The following is a 21,446-nucleotide window of genomic DNA, read 5'->3' on the forward strand; positions in this document are numbered from 1 at the left end:
GCTTTCCAAGTGCAGGGTCCTGCACATCTTTTTTAACCCAGAAATACCTCATTTTATTTCATATTTTTGATATTAGTCTAAATGGTATCATTTTATGTAATTTTAATTTATGGTTGTTTATTGATAGTGTATAAAAGCTTATTTCGGCATATTGGCTTTGCATTTTTGTACCTTGCCAAAAATTACTTATTAGTTCTAGTAGTGCTTTTGCAGATTCCTTTGGGTTTTCTACATAGGGGATCATGTTGTCTGCAAAAACAGACAGTTTGGATGGCCTTAATTTCCTTTTCTTGCCTTATGTAATAAGAAAATAGTCCTATATATTTACACATCTAGTTATCATTTCCAGTTCTCTTCATCCCATTTTGTAAATCCATATTTCCATCTGCCATCATTTTCCATAGATTTCTATTAACATTTCTTGTAGTATCATCTGCAGGTGATTTTTGTTTAGTTTTTGTGTGTCTGAAAAAGTTTTTTTTAATTATTTTTATTTGGAATATAGTTTCACGCAGTAGAGAATTCTAGGCTGACATTTTTTTTCTTTCAATGTAAGATGTTATCCTGCATACTGTTTTTGTCAAGAAATTGGCTGTCACTCCACGTTTGTTCCTCTGCATATCACATGACTTTTTTCTCTGAAGGCTTTAAAGACTTTCTATGTATCACTGGGTTTGAGCAAATCGATTATATTTTGCCTTGGTGTGCTTGTGTCTTTTTATATTCTTGGATCTTTTAATATCAATTTTGAAATGTTTTCTAGCATTCTTTCTTTAATCTTTGCTATGCTCCTCCCCCTTGAAGATTCCAATTACTTCTGTATTAGACACTTGAGGTTGTCATAGCTCAATGATTCTCTTTTTTGCTGTTTTCCTTTTTCTCTCTCTCTCTTTTCTTTTGTATAATTTATGTTGTTATGTCATGAAGTTTCTTAACCTTTGCTTCTGCAATGGCTAATCTGCTTTTAATTCTATCCAGCATATTTTAATGTCACACATTGTAGTTTTCATTTTTAAAAGTCTGAGTATTTTAAAAATTATCTTTCCCATTTCTACTTAATGTTTTGAACACATAGAAAACCTCTATAATTACTCTTTTTAATGTTCGCGTCTGCAAATTTTAACATTTGTGCCAGTTATGGGTCTATTTCGATTATTTTATTCTCATTATGGATCACATTTTCCTAATTTTTGGAAGGTCTGATAATCTTTGATTGGATGTCAAATGCGAATTTTTTCTTTGTTGGGTGCTGAATATATATGTATTTCCATAAATATTCTTGAGCTTTTTTCTGAATACAGTTAAATTATGTGGAAACAAAATCTAAGATCTTGTTTTCATAATTTGTTAGATGCCCGTAACATTTATTCTAAGATTAATTACTTCCCATCACTAAGATGGGACTTTCTGAGTACTCCACCCAGTGCCTTGTGAATTATGACGTTTTCCAGTCTGGCTAGTGAGAATAGGCACTATTCCCAGCCCTCTGCGATACCAGTAGTTTTTTCTCTAATCCTCTTGGATGTGCTAATCAGTACCCTGCGAATACTCAAAGAGGAAACTCCACATCTGTGGGGTTCTTTATTTATGCATGCTGTTTTTTATTTATGCACCTGGGCTGTACTTATGTTCTCCCTCCCTTCACCACATCCTGGAAACTCTCTTAAAGCAACAAGCTGGGGAAGCAATAAGACTCACCTCATTTGTTACTAGTTAATTAATTAAAAGTCACTGTCCTTTATTCCCTGATGGCTGATGTTTTAAAAATTATCGTTTCAAGTATGTTAGTGTTTGTTCTTTGTTTGTTTATTTTAAGCAGGAGGGTAAATCTGTTCCTTGTTACTTTATCTTGGTTGAAAGCAGAAGTCCTATTTCGCTTCTCTTAATGTTGATGGAGATAAATAGGTTTAAGATATTTTTTATCTTAGAGAATTAAAGATGAGATATATATACTTGCCAAATTCTTAGAATAAAATAAAATTAAAAAACATACTGACAGGAGTCTAGATTGTCCTCGATATAATATTTTTCAAAAATAAATGTGTTCAGACACAAAACAAATGAATATAACTGTTGAATATACACACAAAAATTCATAAATACTAGTTAGCAAATGGCAGAAATATATTAAAATAACAATACATCATAACCATAAAATTAAGAATTATTTTGGACATCAGTTACCATTGTAGATCTCTTATAAAATATTTGAGTACAGACTTGGAATTTTAACAAAACTGGTTCAAATCCCAACAATATCACTTACTTGCTATGTAATTTGGGGTATGTTTCTTATCTCTTTTCTTTTCTTTTTTTTTTTTTTTTTTTTTTTTTGAGACAGAGTCTCGCTCTGTCGCCCAGGCTGGAGTGCAGTGGCGCAATCTCGGCTCACTGCAAGCTCCGCCTCCCAGGTTCACGCCATTCTCCTGCCTCAGCCTCTCCGAGTAGCTGGGACTACAGGCGCCCGCCACCACGCCCGGCTAATTTTTTTTTTTGTATTTTTAGTAGAGATGGGGTTTCACCGTGGTCTCGATCTCCTGACCTCGTGATCCGCCCACCTCGGCCTCCCAAAGTGCTGGGATTACAAGCGTGAGCCACCGCGCCCGGCCTCTTATCTCTTTTCATAGGCACTTTATCTTGGCTAAAAAACTGACCTCATTAAGATTATAAGAAGAGTAAATAAAGCACTGTTTGGTGCACTTGAACAGAAGTTTTGGAATGCCACTTATTGTTTTAAGTTACTTTCTAGGATTGTGTAGAAATTGCAAAAGTTAGTGGTGATCTGCTCCAATTTCTCACTCTCCAGGGATTTTTTTCAGAGATGTGCACTCAGGTTTTACTTTGTACACTACCAGTCAAAGAAATTTGTATATTTAAAAGCTAAAGGATTTAGGGTTAGGTGTGAAAGCATTTTATAAATCTTGGACACTATTATATTGTTAGACTAAAAGCACAATTTGATAGTTCACTCAGACATTTATAAGATTTGACTAAGCTTTAAATGCATTCTGCAGATGCAATCTACAACCGTTTACAGCTAAATGAGTGCTTAGCCCATGCTAACCCAGTGTCCTCTGTCCCAGTCAAGAAGAACAGATGGCCTCCTTTACAGCTGTTTCTCCTTGTTGGAATCATTTTAGGCAATGGTTTTTACTTCATTTAACTGTCTCATAATTCATGCATATATTAATTTATACACACAATGAATAGATATGCAACTGATACATAAGACGTATTGCCTAGGCCTATGCAAAATCCTGAGTGGGAAAAATAGCATGACGTTTGTTCCCAGGAAAGACCAGACAGACAAGCAAAGAAAAAAACAAAAAAGGCTGGGCCCCAGTGGCTCACACCTGTACTCAAGTACTTTGGAAGAAGGAAGTGGGTGGATTGCTGGAGCTCAGGAGTTCGAGACCAGCCTGGGCAACATGATGAGCCCCTGTGTAGCCTGGCATGGTGGTTCAGGCCTGTAATCCCAGCACTTTGGAAGGCTGGGGCAGGAGGATTGCTTGGGCTCAAGAGTTTGAGACCAGCCTGGGCAACATGGTGAAACTCTGTCTCTACCAAAAATATAAAAAATTAGCTGATGCGGTGGCATGTGCCTAAGGTCCCAGCTACTCAGGAGGCTGAGGTGGGAGGATCGCTTAAGCCCGGGGGGCAGTGGCTGCAGTGAGCCCAGATCATGCCAGTGCACTCCAGCCTGGGTGACAGAGTCAGACCATGTCTCAGAAAAAAAAAAATATATATATATATATGTATGTATGTATGTATATATATGTGTGTATGTATATATATGTATATATGTATGTATGTATATATGTATGTATATATATGTATATATGTATGTATATATATGTATATATGTATGTATGTGTGTGTATATATATATATATAAATTGAAAATACAAACATCAAACTAGATGTCATGGTAACAAATTAATGCTGAGCTCCAAGAAGAATGAATTGTTATGGACTGGAGTAGTCAGGAGAAACTTCATGTAATAGGTGGCTGCTGAGCTGGGACTTCAAAGTTGAGAACAAGCTGAAATTGTGGAGATGAGGTTATGCCAGCGAAGAACCATGATGAGAGCAAAATCAAAGAGACACGGGATATATGGGATGTTAGAGGCAATGAGTGGACTAGGATTGGTCCCGCTGGCTGGTTTCTAGTGATATTTGGGAAAGTATTATGGGAGATAGATTCGGAAAAATAAATTCAGGTAGTGGAAGACTTTATCCTGCAGGTACTGAGGAGTGTGGCAGAGATTTGCTAGTTGACACCAATACTCATTACCCATTCTTTCTGTGTGGTCATCGAAATTTCTGGTTTAACTGGATGCATGGGTGTTCCGGAACAAAAAGCATTTACAACCCTTCCTTGTAGCTGTGTGTTGTCAATGGAAGTGGTGTGCGCTTCTGAGTAGGTCCTTAAAGGGAAGAGGTATGCTTCCTTCCCTTTAACTTTCCCTGTTGTCTGGCCTATTGTGTGAAATATGGAAGTAGGCTGCTACTTGGGTCCATGTGAGCAAAGCAAACACCTCAGCGTTGTAGAGTAGCCAGAGAGAAGGATCCCGAGTCCCAGACAGACACCTTCAGAGAGCCATAGTTCGGGCTACTCACATATGCATTTTATGAGCTAAAATTTCACTTCTATTTTGTTTAAGCCACTGTATTTTGAGATCTCTAATGTAGCAGCCAAAATTTTGAATTAAGCTATTGCTTCCTCGTAGTCCTCATGATAGCCATGCAAGGCCTAGGGTGGCCAGTGGCCCCTGAGTTTCGCGTATCCTAACGTGTCTTATAAATAACATATACATGAATGAGTTGGGAAACTCTGCCTTTCTTACAACAAGGAACCTCTGGAAGTGTTTGAGTAAGGAAGCAGCAAGATAAGAATAAAGTTTCACAAGAATTAATCTGAGTGACAGCAGATCAGTGTTGCCTGGGGCTGGGAGTGGGGAATGCAGGATTTATCACAGATGGGCAAGAGGAAACTTTTTGACATGATGAAAATGTTCTAGGTCTTGAATGTGGTTGTGGTTACATGAGCATATATAGTTGCCAAAACTAAATAACTGTATACTTGAAAGGGGTATATTTATTAGGGGTGTGTGTGTGTGTGTGTATGTGTGTGTGTGTGTATATATATATATGTGTATACACATACATATACACATATATATAGTGTGTGTGTTTTAAAAATCTCAATAAAGTTGATTGAAGAACTTAATTTTGGCTGGGCACGGTGACTCATGCCTGTAATCCCAGCACTTTGGGAGGCTGAGGTGAGCAGATCACGAGGTCAGGAGTTCAAGGCCAGCCTGGCCAACATAGTGAAACTCCATCTCTACTAAAAATACAAAATATTAGCCAGGCGTGGTGATGCGCACCTGTAATCCCAGACGCTTGGGAGGCTGAGGCAGGAGAATCGCTTGAACCCAGGAGGCAGGGGTTGCAGTGAGCCGAGATCACACCACTGACTTCAGCCTGGGCAACAGTGTGAGACTCCGTCTCAAAAAAAAAAACAGAACTTAATTTGCCTGTCTGTGTATGTGTGTATACAAGATACTTTAGATAATTTATACTTGTTCTTGGGAAATAATAGTAGGAATGAGGTTAAACAAGAGCATCATTTTGATTAGGCCTGGTGATATTGATTTACATGTAGGAGAATTTGGCTTTTCTATGTAAAGAATCATCTGAGCTTCACCACAGGCCGGTGAAGATACTATGCCACAAAATGGGGAGAGTGGAAGTACAGCTCTGCCACATATTAGCTAAGTAAATTTATTCAGTCTCTTGGAGTCCCTCTTGTTCATTTGTAAAATAAACTGAGGTGCCTGCAAATTGCAAATGAGTTGTGAAGAACAGAGGAAATAAGTGTAAAGCACCTCCTACAGGTGCCTGGTACCTAGTACGCACCCCTGAAAGTATGAGATAAAGAATGATTCCAATTAACACATAAAAATAGAAAAAGAAAAGCTTTCAAGACCAAGATGATACCAAAGATTCTCCTATATATGTTTCTAGGATGTGAGGAAATGAGAACTCAGTGCATAGGGGAGACGAATCTACTTGTAAATCTCAGGATGACAATAGGAAGGGGGTTGGGTGAAGCAACATAGCAGTTGGCAGTGTTTTTAAAAAGGGGCAGCTTCTTTGCCAGAGAAGATTCAGTAGTATAGTCATTCCTTGTTTCTTTACCTCCCTTGACTCATCCACAGGAGTGGGAGTTCAGACAAAAGGAATCTTCTGTGGCAATCTATTTAAGATTCTCCTCATATAAGATTTGGTTCCCAGCCCATTTTCTGTCAGGCTTCCTGAGATAGGAAAGCAATGCATAAAAATTCTCAGGCTTGACAGTGAATTCTCCTGAGCTCCAGACTGAAATTTACAGCTGCCTGTAGACGTCTCCATCTGCATGTCCTGCAGGCATCTCCAACTCTGTGTCTCAGACCAAATTAATTACCCTCTCACACTCCTTCCCCTCCAGTGTTCCATCTAGGTTAATGCCATTGCCAATTTGCCAGGCGCAAAATCCAGAAAGTTCAGTTCTTTTACTTCTTGGCCCATACTCCCTGAGGTCTATCTACTGCCAATTTTTTGTGGATTCATCCTGTTGTGATCTGTTTTATGCACTCTGTTTTTTGACTTCCATTGTTCTGGCGAGGATCCTTATCCCTCTCCAGGACCACAACGACAGCAATCTATTCAGTCTCCTGCCAGGGCCTGCAGTATGTACAACTCTCGAGTGCTCCACTTACCTAGACTGTGGTCAATGGTGGCCCACCCACCAGGGAGTTGCAAAATGACTATAACTGTCTCCCGGTCCCCTCTTTCTCACTTGGCTAATCCCGTTAAATTAATGAAATAGTCATCATTTCTCTTTCTGAAATCGCTTCAGTGACTTGACTTTGAGCCACAGAACAAAGCACCCAAACTCAAATTTCATTCATTTCCTCTTCCATGGTGCCTCTTCAAGCATTCTATGATCTAACCACATTGAACCATAAGTCATAACTCCAAAATAATGTATACTTTTTAACCTCAAACTCATGGCTCATGGAACGTTTTCCACGAGCCAGCTAGACTCCACTGCTCCTTCTGATCCAGCTTGAAGGCCATCTCCTTGGCATAGCTGCCTTAATTCCACTTTACTCCATCTCTTATTCTTAAGAAGGGCCCCACTTGCTGCATATTCCCTTATTTATTTTTCCTGTGGTTAGCACAAGTGTCTCTAACTCAGATTCTACAGTGTTTAAGGACAGACATCATCTCTTGTTGCCATCTCTGAGTCTCCAGGGCACTTTGAATGGACTGTTAACCAGTCTAAAAATAATCTTCTTAAATTTCTACTTTTAAAAAATGATTTTTTACCAAAGAAAGCTTTTAAAAATTCCCAAGGAAACAGTTAAGTTTTGTTTGCAATGTACCCAAACAGTGAACTCCCTCAGCTCTACTGCATTAAATACACTTTTTTAACTCCCTTGCAGTTTTATTATTCCAGGTGCACTGCTACCATAAGAGGCTTTTTGGGCTACTGCTATAAATGTCATTCATTCCCATTAAGCAAGTGTATTATATACAAAATGATTGTCTAAATTTATGTTGACCATTCTAGAGGGTAGTAAATCAGGTAATACATCAAAATATCTGAGGTCTAAAAACATAGAAAGCATTTTATAATTTGATGAATTTTCATTTTACTGAGCCCAACATATTATATGCTTGCTCTTGCTGTGACTGTCAGACATATCAAAAAAAGAAGCACTAAATTTGACCATTACACAAATAATTCAAACAAAACTCATAGATAGCTATCTCAGTTACGTGGGTATTTTAGGTGAAATTACAGGGATTTGGGGTATTGAGGAAGTTATTAAAAGGGATGCTTTGGGCTCTGAACAAGGAATGTACTGTTTTCATTAAAATCTATGGAAGATTTTAAACATGGCAGTCAATTTCAAGGATTGCATTCCTTGACTCATTTGAAGAGAATTTGAAATTAACTAAGAGACTCATATTCTCTTAAAAATTAATAATAGTTATAAAACTGTGATATGCAAACATTGAAAAGATAAATTAACACAAATGGGCATATTTTTATATTATCTCAAACAAGTATACTATTTAACATTTAGGTAAAAAGCAAAAGCAAAAAATGGGCATCTTTTTGAGTCTTCTCAGTGAAAATACATATTCTTATAGGTCCATTCCGGAGATTGGAAATCAATATTAATACTTTACGCAATCATTCTTTCTCATGTTTTTCTCCCCCTGATAATCTTCTCACGTGGCATAAGTGCTTGCAATGTATTAAAAAGTAGGCAGAGACAAGTCATTACTCTCTAGAAAATATTTATTGACACATTTTAATTTTCTTCCCATATTCTGAGAAATAAACAAAATACACAAAATACAGTAAAATGCACTTTTCCCATTTCAAATAAATATACTATACTCTTGTAAAAAAATTTAATAATCTGTGTAATTTGCCACAGTATATTAATCAGTGAAATAAAGAATCTCTAAATTGTCACGTTTTAATGATTCTCACAAGCATTTTTCTGGAGAAAAAGCACTATTTTCTGTAGAATTTATATTGACTTGGAGACTATTGTTTCTTGTTTGGGAAGGCAAAGATAAGCTTTTTAAAAAGTGTTTAGTGTCAAAAAGAGTCTTCATTTGGGAGAAAAACAGCGTACAAGTCCTTTCTGAATCAACTAAGTTATGTGCAAATTTTCTTGTTAATACTTTCTAAAGCCCAGACTACATTCTGAATAATGATTCCTATGTATCACACTGGTAATTTTCAAAATTAGTGGTTAAGTATTTAAATTAACAGTTATATGTGTAACATAAGCCCAGGACAGAATATTAAAGCTCTATTAACAGGAAAGGCTAAAAATAATGATGCTATACAGGACAAATTTTCCTTTTCATGATGGTTATTCTTAACATTATCAGAACTGAAATCGACTGAATTATACAGATTTAACACAGACTTATATACAAATAGATCCCTGATCAGTTTAAGACAATGTGTTAGCTTGTTCTTTTAAGTGGTAAGAATATTTTAGTAACCAGCAAAAATCACATTTAGGTAGTCACCAATATTGAAAGTTTTCTGATATATAATTTAGCATCAAAAGAATAGATCACTGAGTAATAAAAGTTATTAGTATTTTCTAACTTCCTATGTTAGCATTTAATTAGTACTTTATATACTAGTTGGTAGAAGTAAATCAACCTTTACTATAGCTCCAGTCCCACCATATGTGACTCGTTTGCATGGATGCGGAAATGCTAATCAAACCATGCTGCCTCAAAACATAACTGTGTTCAGTAAAAGTCATACACAGGCTACACAGTGGGTATGACATCTGTCTTCTGCATTTTAAGGGCATCAATTTTTGTCCAGGTGGTGACTTATGACATGAAACTTTTCCCTCCTCATTTTAATGCATAAAATAGTATATGCTTAGGTGTTATTTTATGGCAACATTTTTATTTCTACATATTTCTGAAACACATAGTATGTACTCAAAAATTCACAAGTCCAATAAAACAAGTTTGTGGTTTTCTTCTGTGACATTTCTTTTTATAACTCCTCCATCTCAAAGTGTGTATTAAAGCTGTTTGCCATGGATGTGTGTTCAAAGATTCTTGACAGGCTTGGTTTCAACAGTTCTACTGAGGGACATGACAGGTGCTGAGAGTTGTCATTCTTCAAGGACATCATTTGGTCTGTCCCAGGCTCCCTTCTATCATAATACAGAGCCCAGAGCAGAGTAATGGTGAGAATCATGGCCAGGATTTGTGTCACCCCAATGGAGATTCCCAGAAACCTCAGCACCTGCAGTTGTTTGGTTCCTCTCAAAAAGGAATACATTTTCTTCCCACAACCCTGTAAAAGAAATACATGGTCAGCATTACTTTAGATATGTTACAGAAGGCCAAAAATAGTTAATGAAAGCAAACAATCTGTATCAGTTAATGAAATCAGATTATTTGGATCATAAAGTTTAAGACAGTGGTTCTCCTCAGGGAAAGCTGATGAGAAGGAGAGAAGGTGGTGTGTAGCTTTTGAAAAGCCTGTCCAGCTGATTCCGATGAGCCAACCCCTTCTTTTGTCTTTCTCAAAACCTGAAATTGAGACACAAAACCCAACATCTAAAGCAAGGGTTGACAAACTTGTTTTCTTTTTTTAGAGAGCCAGATAGTAAATATTTTGGGCTCTATGGGCCATATGGTCTCTATGGCAACTACTCATCCCTGCCACTGTCACAAGAAAGCAGCCATAGACGATAAGTGAATCAATGAATGTGGCTGGGTTCCAGTGAAACTTCAAACACATCAAAAGGCATTAGGCCAGATCTGGCACACAATGTTTATGATTTAATAATACTTAACACCCGTTTGGTAAAGTCGCTTCTCTGGCCGCCTTAACCTATTTGATACAAACACAAGAAATTTGCACAAACACAGACATACACATACATTCTGTGGGAAACTAACATAGACATCACAAAAACAACTCACTGAAATTTAAGTATTTTTCAAACAGTTCCACTCAAATATTCTATGAGAACTCATTCACCTTAGGTTTATGTGTCATTTTAATAAGCATCTTTATATGACACAGTGATACAGGAGATAGAAATTATTTAGGCAGATAGTGAGGGTAAAAGAGTCCTCGGCGGAATTTCCCTTTTAACAAAAAGCAGCTCCAAAATCATTAAAAGAACTTCCTGAAAAATCGAGCTGTAGACATAGACAAGCAAGCTGGAAGCTTGCACAGGTGAATGCCAGCAGCTGTGCCAATAGAAAAGGGCTTGCTGGGGACCAGTTATGTTCAACATGGAGGCTCTATCATCCCTTGTCTTTGTGTATACAGTGAAGAAACAGGTAATATGGTGCCAGCCAAGTAGAGGACCATCTGCATAATAAAAGATTAGGGTGGGGGTGGCCAGATTTTCATGCACTATGCGAATGGTACACCTGGTCCAACCAATCTTTCGTGCCCTGTGTAAGTCAGACTCCGCCTCCTCAAGCTCATCTTTAAAACCCGTTTCATTTTGCTGTGGACCAGAAAACACACTCGGGAACCCTCTCTTTAGGAGAGAGCTCTTCTCTTTCTTGAGCCTATAAACCTCCACTCTTAACCTCACTCCTTGTGTGTTCACATCCTTGATTTCCTTGGCCTGAGACAACTAACCTTGGGTATTACCCCAGATGAACGATGCCACTTCAACAGTATAGTATAATGGTTAAGATCATGAACGGCTATGTGATTTGGGGCCAGTTACTTAATCTCTGTGCTTCAGTTTTCTTGTCTAAAAACGTAGACGATAATAGTGCTTACCTGTCTGAGATGCTGGGAGGATTAAATGCACGGACACATTTTAACACTTAGAATAGTGTCTCATACATGTTAAGAACCCAGTAGGTACAATCTCTTGTCTGATATGTCAGTTCACAGATTAGAAAGTAGAAAGATCAAATTAAAAATACATGGAAGATCTATGATTAGCAGATATTAATGGAAAAGTACCGAGGCACAACACTTCATGAAAGAGTATGAAAACACCAGAATCACAGCATTATGTCACCAGTGAGTACTTCTGCATAGCTCTACCCTACAAGAGCAAGGTGGCTGCTACTGTTTTACGGGACAATGAGATAACTGTCCAGAATGATTACTTGCTACTGAGATATTAGATCATTAGCTTCCTGATGAAGCAGAGAAATATTTTACATAGTTTGAGAAGAGTCACCTCAAAATTTGTTAAGTTAAAAAGGTTTGGCTTCAGACATCTGGAAAATTAATTTGCATAGCAACTTCATTTAACATCATTACCAAATAATGTGGCACTATTTTCTCACATATATCTTTGAAGAAATTGATATAAAACAGCCTTGGATCATGTTTAGCTGATTCCTTACCAATGTGCTCAGTACTTAGTACAAAAATGGATTTTTAGTGAATAAAGAATTAGCATGAATATATTAATATTTTAGTAATAATAAATATATTTCAGAATTAGAGGTAAACTAGCGGCTGGGCATGGTGGCTCACGTCTGTAATCCCAGCACATTGGGAGGCTAAGGCGGGCAGATCACTTGAGGTTTACAGTTCGAGACCAGTCTGGTCATCATGGTGAAACACTGTCTCTACTAAAAATACAAAAATTAGCTGGGCATGGTGAATGCCTGAAATCCACCATGCATGCCTGAAATCCCAGCTACTCGGGAGGCTGAGACATGAGAATTGCTTGAACCCGGGAGGCAGAGGTTGCAGTGAGCTGAGATCGCCCCACTGGACTCCAGCCTGGGCGACAGAGGGAGACCCTGTCTCAAAACAAACAAACAAAAAAAAAAACCATTTAGAGGTAAACCATTCAAGGATACAAAATTTCAGTTAGGAGGAATAAGTTCAAGAGGTCTACAATACAACGTGGCGACTATAGTTAATAACAATGTATTAGTTATTCAAAAAAGTAAACCATTCAATAAATATATATGCTGACGATTCAACTCTGTGAAATGCTGTCAGTCAATTACTTGATTTTTACCCTTTCAATAGTCTCTGGGGCTTAAATTGTATCTATATTGGCTTAAGATCTCCTACCTCTTTACACTAATTCATTTTAAGCTAAGAAACTGTGCCAGAAAAGTACTGTTTCCTTTTCAAATCTGTGAATAAAACAAGGCAGAGGTTGATAATTAAGTACAGTTTATTATGTTTCATATCTTGGCACTGTTTAAAGTCTATTTCAGTTTATCTTAAACAATCACATTTATTTTTAAAATGGTACTGTAAATTCTATCACCTAGGATGGTTGGGGAATGAGACCTATTAATACTGAACACTCTAGAATGGGAGGGGTCCTTGGAAGTCATGAATTCAACTTATTAACTTTTAAAAACATGGCAAAAAAGCACTTGTAGAGTGACATAGCAAAACAGGCATGGGAAGGACCTCCAAAGAATCTCTACTCATGTAATCAATGAAAACACTGGCAAAAAACCTGTTAGCCTCAATTTTTCTAGAATTCTGGAAATTAACCAAAGTCTTTCAGCAATCTGAGGAGGGTTTATTCACGAAAAGCCACCGAATCTCATTAGGAACAACTATGGAATTTTCATTTGCCCTATTCCCATCCCTGCTCCCCTCAGTAGCCTGGAAAGCCAAGAGCCTGCAATCCTGGTGAGAACTGGCAGCCTAGCCGCCACCAGAGGGTGCAGGATGGGGTTGCAGCTCCTTCAAGGCGCCTTTCCCAGACTGTTACTATATGGCTGGTCTGGCCTGGAAGACTCCACTCAGGAGGATGTCTTTATTTGACCGGAACTTGAAGCAAGGCTAGGAAACAGCCTCCGGTCCCTCCCTCCCCAGGAGATTACCAACGACAGTTAGAGGTAACTATTGATCTCTGAGGCTGCCTGAGGCAGTTGGTAACAGTTGTGTACATGGGGGCTTGACAAAGCTGACATATTCGTGGGGATCTTGAAAATTACACACATGAACAGGGCTGTCCTTAGGTTCAGGGGCTGTGCATAGTCCCAGGAAAGACCTGCAAAGATCCTAAGATCTCTCCTCTGGCTGACCTTGAAGCTCTGTGCACCCTTGGTAAAGGCCAGGAGACTCACTGGTTCTAGGCATCTGAGGAAATCTCTGTCCATTCATCAACTGACCACTAAGCTAACTGAGCAGAAACTTCAATGACCACATGTGACAAAGAATACAGCCTTTACAGAATTAGTTTAGAAAATGTCATCGAACCAACAAATAAACACAGCAAACGTTGGAGAGGTGGAAAAATCTGATTTTCAGAGCTGTCACATTATATTATTTAAAATGTCCTGTTCGCTTAAAGAAAAACAGTTATAAGACATGTAGAGAAACAAGAAAGTATGACTAACAGGGGAATAAAAAAACAATGAATGAAATTGCAGTTCTAATGAGAGGGACTCCCCGCCTCACTAGACAGCCCTGTCCACACCAGAACAACACTAATTTTTAACAAGCACTCCCTTGTTGGAACCTGCCTTCTTTGTAAGGATGCACTGGTTCTAACTCTGCTCTCAACCATTCCCTTTTCTATAAGGTAGACAGTCATAGCTGAAGAATCAATTATCCCTTTCTCTTTAATTATTCTCCTCTCCAGGCTAAATAGTCCTAGCTTTCAAGTTTTCCAAATATGTATACTTAATCATTCTGTTGATCCTTTTCTAGACGGTGTTGATTCTGTCAATGTTTCTTTGAAAATGACATTGATTTGTAACTTAAAAAAAAATGCAATGAAATATTAAAACAATCAAGGTTATTGAAAATGACTTTGGATTCCAATGACAAAACAGCTTTTTCGGTTGCCCAGAAATGTAGATATGCAATTGTATTGACACGTCACATAGTTGGGACTTGGTGTCCTTCCAGATCACTGGTCCCTTTAGATTATCTTCACACTCAGGTAGGCAAGTATGCTTTATTCCAAGCAAAGGTCCTACCTAGTTAGACTCCTCCATTTATATAGCAAAATATCAGGTGATCATTTCCTCATTTTGTTTAAAAAGCATACAGGTAACTCCTCAAATAAGGCAGAACTTCAGTCCTTAAATTTGTCATCAGAATTCATTAAACTATATTTTATGCTTCTCAATCAAGAGTCTCTCCAAAAGAGATGTCAACTACAGATTATCTAAAAGAAATGAAATCAGTTGACATCTTAGTACTTTACGTCCATCCTTCAAACCAGGTCACCAAAATGTGCCAACTTGCAATATATTAACTTATGCCCTTGCATATTATTTTCCACCAAGGTGTATTTAATGATATGTATTGGAAAACACCATAAGAAACTGCTCTATAAAATTTGTGACAAATGATATTGAAGATATTTTTTCTCGATAAAGTAGTAGATATAAAATCCCACTTGATAAAATATTTAGAATTTTGCTCCCTTTGAGGTTAGAATGTTTGCTCTCCTAACATTAGAATTATGGTGATGATTGTACCTCCTTTTCACCTGGGCTGTCAGAAAGCTGAGAGGCAAACAGGACATTCAACCACAGTAACTGTCTCTCTTCATGTTAAGCACCTCTGCTTACTCTTTCCTTTAACCTTGACTTTCCAATTCTGTTTATATTTTATTATTAATTTACTGTATTTTTGTTGTATGCTGCCCTATATCCTTTAATAAATTCAATTTTAAAAGATACAGAGTATAATTGTATAAGTAAAAGCACAAATTCCTCTATAGTACATGCAATTAAGTATTTCTTTGCTGACTCATTAGGCATGTAGAAACTTGCAGCAGACAGGCATTGATATAATTAGTACATTTGTCCCCACCCGAATCTCATGTTGAAATGTAATCCACAGTGTTGGAAGTAGGGCCTGGTGGAAGGTGTTTAGATCATGGGGGTAGGTTCCTCATGAATGGCCATCCTCTTGGTGATAACGGAGTTCTCCCAAGATCTGTTTCTTTAAAAGTGTGTAGCACCACCCCCCATCTCTCTCTCCTGTTCCTGCTTTGGCCATGTGATGTGCCTGCTGCCGCTTTGCTTTTTGCCATGCGTCAAAGCTCCTTGAGGCCTTCCCAGGGGCAGATGCCATTATCATTTGCCTTTCCTGTACAGCCTGCAGAACCATAAGCCAATTAAACTTGTTTTCTTATAAATTACCCAGTCTCAAGTATTTATTTCTAGCAATGGAAGAATTGCCTAACACAGGTGTCATGCTGAATATCAGTGAATCATTTTCACAAGTACTTAAAGTTAAGAACCAACTTTCCAAAGAATAGTTCTCTTCTTGAGAGGACAGTCAGTATTTTTCCAGATTTGTCTGTATAAGATGATTGACCTCCTCAGTCACTCTGTAAATTCTTCATTGAAATAGCTCCAGGGTTTTCTGTCTGTTCTGAATCACTCTTATTGAAGTAATTCAACCTGAACATAACCCTGAGCATATTTTGTGCCAGTCAAATAATTATGCATAAGGTTTACATTTTTCAGTGTAAACTTGTCTTGAAAAGACATTGTCTAGATAAAAAACATAGATGTGTTTATATGTATTTATTATACTATTTATAGATATTTAGCTGCACAAACCAACATTTCTGTAGAGTAAAAAGAGGAGACAAATGATAAAATTCAAAACTGCGTTTCATTTCACAAAGAGTATTTTATTCAGAATAGGAAAGAACTGAAGTGTACTTATTTGCTTTTCTCAAAATAAAACACTGAATTAATTTTACTTGAAAATGTTTTCTTCCTAAATAAAGCTAAGTTAGCCCTATGTTAATAACTTCAGATAATTCAAAGGTATGCATAAGACACGTTGGCTAACCTACTTTACTTGCTACAGTATTAAAATTCTGGTCAACTATTAGCTGTAAATAATAACACTACCTTTATCAGAGAATAATCACAAATCCCCTACATTTCCTGGAATCTATTTGAAGCCATGTCAGGATGCCTCATTTCACTTGAGGAAATTATACACTTGAAATTATTCTCTGATCTATCTCCAAAATGAGTTTCTAAAATTGGAAGAACACTCATGGCTTTTCAGTACTCAATATTCACAGGCCACATCAAAAAGTCGGGCAGCCTTTTAATGTGCTTACGAAGATAATGTATAAATAAAATCTAGGTGCCAATACATGCCAATATTAATGTTTTTGTAAATAAACATGACTCTTGTTTGAAATAACTATATTGATTAGCAGATGCAAATATACAATCTACAACCCTCTTTCTTCTAGAATTGAAGTAAATGATAGCAGTTAATGAGCTCACAAGATTTAAACAGGTTAGACCAAAAGTTCTCCACTGATAATCTTAAGCTCTGCAGGGAAATAATGCTTCCTTTAAAAAAGCAGCAAGCAATAAAATTCATTACAAGACTCTCTGTTCTTTAGCTCTCTCTTAGGAGAACAGAAAGATAACTAAATCTGTGCATAGAAAGTGCAGTAGAAAAAAGTCATCTTATTATTTCTTAATATACAAAAGGTCCTCGTATCTCATTTAACCCTCGCAATATCCCTATTACATAGGTAGAATAACGAAGTGTAAAAGACTGCATTTACTGATCATTTTTCATTTTTACCAAAAAAATATAGTTACAAAGAGGCTAGAGTCAGAAAACCTGGAAGGCTCCATGCTCACTAGTGAGGCCAGTTCTAGCAGCCTGAGGGAGCAGAGTTTATTCACAAACCCCTCCTGCAAATATTTTCTCTCTTGGGGGCCCATTTGAGCACCTTAAATTTGCATCTATAAGAAGTTAGAGGGTGTTAAAACAAGCAAAGTGAGAAACTGGACCAAGTCCCAAAAACTTTAACTGAAAATCTACCTTCAGCAGCACAAATGCACATAACCAGAAAATACACACTTCACTGTCATTTCAAGCAAAACTATGGACAATTTAGCTAGTTAAAAATCTAATCATAGATCAATAAATTTTCTACTTACTTCAATAAATACCTTAATAAATTGTTATTATTGTCATCAGCTACCACTGTGGTAAGTGGTATACTAACAGTTTCTCATGTCGTATCTCAATTTGTCTTTGTATATTACAATGACGTGGGTACTATTAATATCTTAGTAGAGATAAGGGAATTGGGATGTAGAAGAAAAAAATCTCTACACTCAGTTTGCTCTTTACCATGTAGTCACCATCTCAAAATTTTGGTATCTCTGCTCTTTAAGTGTTGGCAGGTCACAGAGTTCTGTCCTTGGCTGCATATATTGCATCGTTTCCTTGTGTGGTCTTATTTCCCTCCCTACCTTCACTGCCTCATGTACACTAATGACACTTGTGTAAACTTAGTCCATCCACTCACCCACCCACCCAGTCTGTCCTCCACTTGATCCACAGTAATTAATGTCTATATAAGAACATAGCTTCCGGCCGGCCACAGTGGTTCATACCTGTAATCCCAGCACTTTGGGAGGCTGAGGCAGGCAGATCACGAGGTCAGGAGATCGAGACCATCCTGGCTAACATGGTGAAACCCCTTCCCTACTAAAAATACCAAAAAAATTAGCCAGGCATGGTGGCAGGCGCCTGTAGTCCCAGCTACTCAGGAGGCTGAGGCAGGAGAATGGCGTGAACCCGGGAGGCGGAGCTTGCAGTGAGCCGAGATCGCGCCACTGTACTCCAGCCTGGGCGACAGAGCGAGACTTCATCTCAAAAAAAAAGAATATAGCTGCCTAGCCAGACCACATTTCCCAGCCTCCCTTGCAGCTAAGCAAAGCCATGTGAGTTCCTGCCAATAAAATCTGAACAGTGTTGATGAGTGTAGGCCTTCATGCATTGGGCGTTCTCTTTCTCATTCTCTTTCTCTCCATGACTGGAACTGGAGAAAAACAGGACAAACTTTGGAAGACAAGATATTTAAAAGGCAAAGTTGTCTCATCATTCTGGCCCCTGGATGAACTTGTGCAGCAGAGCTGCCTGGCGGCATAGACTAGGTCACTGGTCTATGAAAGAGAGATAAACTCCCAGCTTATCCAAGCCACTGTATTTTGAGTTAGCACTTTCCTTAATTAGTACACACAAAATCCATATTGCTAGCTGAGTTCCGTCTCTGAAGTTCATATTGCCTCCTGGGTTTCTGCACATGGAATACCTGACAAGAACCTTAAATCCAGTATTTCCAAAATGGAACTACTCAACTCTAACCTCTCCCTTCAGTAAATGGCTTCCTCACTGTCAGAGTCCAAATCAGAGTCAAGAATGCTTGCAACTTCCCTGTCGTTCACTCCCCACAGCCAATTTATAACCCAGTCCTGTTCATTCTACCTCTGACATATCTTTCACATTCATTCCTTCCTCTCCATACTAAATGCCACAACCTGAATTCCAGCCCCTACCATCACATGAGTTATCTGCTATAGTTTCCTACCTTAATTTCCCTGCCTTAAGACCCAATCTTCAGCTTAATTTTCCCACCTCAATTCATTCTCTACAATGCCAATAAGCATGATGTTTAAGCTTAAATCTAAAATTGTTATTTCGTAAGGTACTTTTTCAGGTCAAAATATTATCATGGCTTTCACATCCATAAATTTTAAGGGCAAAATTTGCAAGTCTCTACTAATAGAGTCCAAAAGGAAATATTGTTTGATTGAATAGAGAATAGAGAACAGGAAACTCACAATTGAATGATGTTGAGAAAGAGAGTGAAAGAAAAGAAGAATGCATTTGTATATCTGAAACAAAACCGGCAGAATAGTTCAAGGCCTGATTCGATCAAGCAAAGCCTGAAGATAAAAAGGGATCTTCCCCCCTACCAAGCCCAAACTGATCCCGCATGGCTTTGAACGATAAAACAGATACCACCGCAAGTCACAGTCAACCAGATCCCATCAGCAGCTACTTGCAGAGGAGATAATGAAGTCAGTAGAGAGACAGGAGGGAGCGTCTTTGACTTTATATAAGAGAACGCTGAGAATGGAAATTCTTGGGGATATTCCATCTAAATAACCACTGAGCCTGCAAACTGCAAACTGCCTACCCTTGACTATCTGAGCAGAAGGCTTTATGGATGTTTATCTGAGAATAAAGTTTCATTATTAAAAAATCAGAATCCTATGACTACATTGTCCTAAACCGTCTTTTTATAGTAATGCCTCAAATTCGTGAATATGTTTCCCTTTTTATTTGGCAACTATTCACAGACTTCAGTATAAAATACCCACGTGTTATCAGGACATACAGGACTCTTCAGAATCTAACCCCTGCCCTCTGTATCCCTGTAAATGTGGCCCTTCTCACACCCTGTGCTCCAGCTGTGCTCTCCTGCTTCCAGTTCTAACTTTGCCCCACTGTTTCTTGGCTGGGAATGCCCTTTTTCAACCCTGTGCCACCCTAATATTTTCTGCACGTGGCTTACAGCTACTTATTCTTTAAGATTAGAAGCCCAAAGAGTTACTACCACTGCTATGTGTTCCCACTGGCTATCTCAATCATAAAGACAATAGCAATTAAGGATTGCCTGCTCTGTGTCAGGCTCCTTTTTTTGTGCCCCACTTAAATATTTTCTAATTCCTACCTTTTCTTTTAGCCACTGATGTGGGGAATCTGATCTATGCAGACTTGACCAACTTCTATGTTTGTGTAACTAGCCAGTACCTAGCTAGAGGTCTAAGCTATGACTTCTCACTCCCTGCCTCGGCCTTCTCTTTTAATACTTGCCCCTAATTTTTTGTTTCAAGTGTGGCAATTTACTTGGTCTGAAGTAGAATCCTACTACTAACCAGAGAGTTGGGTTGTCTGGGAAAAAAACAGTTGACCTTATATCTAGGTGGAGCTTGCCAGAAGGCCAAGCCCGCTCCCAACCATGGCCTTTTATTCCCACAACACTCTGTCAAGTCTCCACTTATGGCTCAGGAGTGATGAGGAAACATTTATGATAATAGAATTTTGTATATGAAAATTACAAAGCAAAAGTTATTTCTATCAGTCAAAACAAATAGACATACTATATTGGCTCATCTTTCTAATTGGTCAAAGATGTTAGCAGGAAAGGAGTGTTAACAAAAAATGTTGAGAACTAAAATATCGCCCAGAAAAAATAATATTGGTTATAAAACAAATATCATTTGCCAAGGACAGCAGATTATACAGGAGACAGGTGAGAGCAGTATTTCTAATCAGGATGAGGGCTCAGAGTGTGAATTCATGACTCTCAATTCAAACATCATACAACACTCAACTGAGAGAATAAAACCCTCAAACAGCCCATCCCACATGGTTCACCACTGATACAGTTTCTCTCCATGACCAAACTCTATTCAGGCTCCACTGAGCTCTTTTTCAACTAAACCTTGACGTTTGGACTTTGGTGTTTGTCTCTGCATTGTCCAATTTTAGCAAGGATCTTGGTAAGTTGGTTTAGTGAGATTCCCCATTCTTCATACTTGATCATCCTTGATATCTAACTGGCTTCTTCCTTCTCCACCCATCATCCAGCTGATGTCTGATCACCCTGGCCTGCCTTCAGTACGAATCTTGTTAGGTAAGGTTTGCTAGAATCCCATCCCTCACCACTATGTTTCTTCTTAATGGTTTTCCATCCTCTGACCCCCAACCTGTTCCTTGACTATAAATTCCCACTTGCCCATGTTGTATTCTGAATTGAGCCTAATCTGTCTCCCCTGCTGCAAGACCACACTGCAGTGGCCTTATTCCTATCCCAATAATCCCCGCTGAAATAAAGTTTTCCTTATTTTTTATTATTATTTTTTTTTGAGACAGAGTCTCACTCTGTCGCCCAGGCTGGAGTGCAGTGGCACAATCTAGGCTCACTGCAACCTTCACCGCCTAGGTTCACCTCCCAGGTTTAAGTGATTCTCCTGCCTCAGCCTCCCACATAGCTGGGACTACACGCATGCACCACAGCATCTGGCTAATTTTTGTATTTTTAGTAGAGTTAGGG

The 21,446-nt window shown here is 38.3% G+C and overlaps 1 protein-coding gene across 2 annotated transcripts in view; it reads right to left on the minus strand.

The window, feature by feature from the left end:
- Positions 1-8,341: 8,341 nt before the first annotated feature.
- TSPAN12 (tetraspanin 12) overlaps positions 8,342-21,446 on the minus strand; it is a 152,703-nt gene continuing 139,598 nt past the window's right edge. The window contains exon 10 of one of the 2 annotated variants that reach the window (XM_032761561.2): positions 8,342-9,907. In XM_032761561.2, the coding sequence (XP_032617452.1) occupies positions 9,602-9,907 (306 nt within the window). In that variant the 3' untranslated portion in view covers positions 8,342-9,601. The remainder of the gene's footprint in view (positions 9,908-21,446) is intronic. The other variant, XM_058435718.1, reaches the window with a different exon arrangement.

Source organism: Hylobates moloch, unplaced genomic scaffold (assembly GCF_009828535.3).
Source record: "Hylobates moloch isolate HMO894 unplaced genomic scaffold, HMol_V3 SCAFFOLD_1, whole genome shotgun sequence".
Lineage (NCBI taxonomy): Eukaryota > Metazoa > Chordata > Mammalia > Primates > Hylobatidae > Hylobates > Hylobates moloch.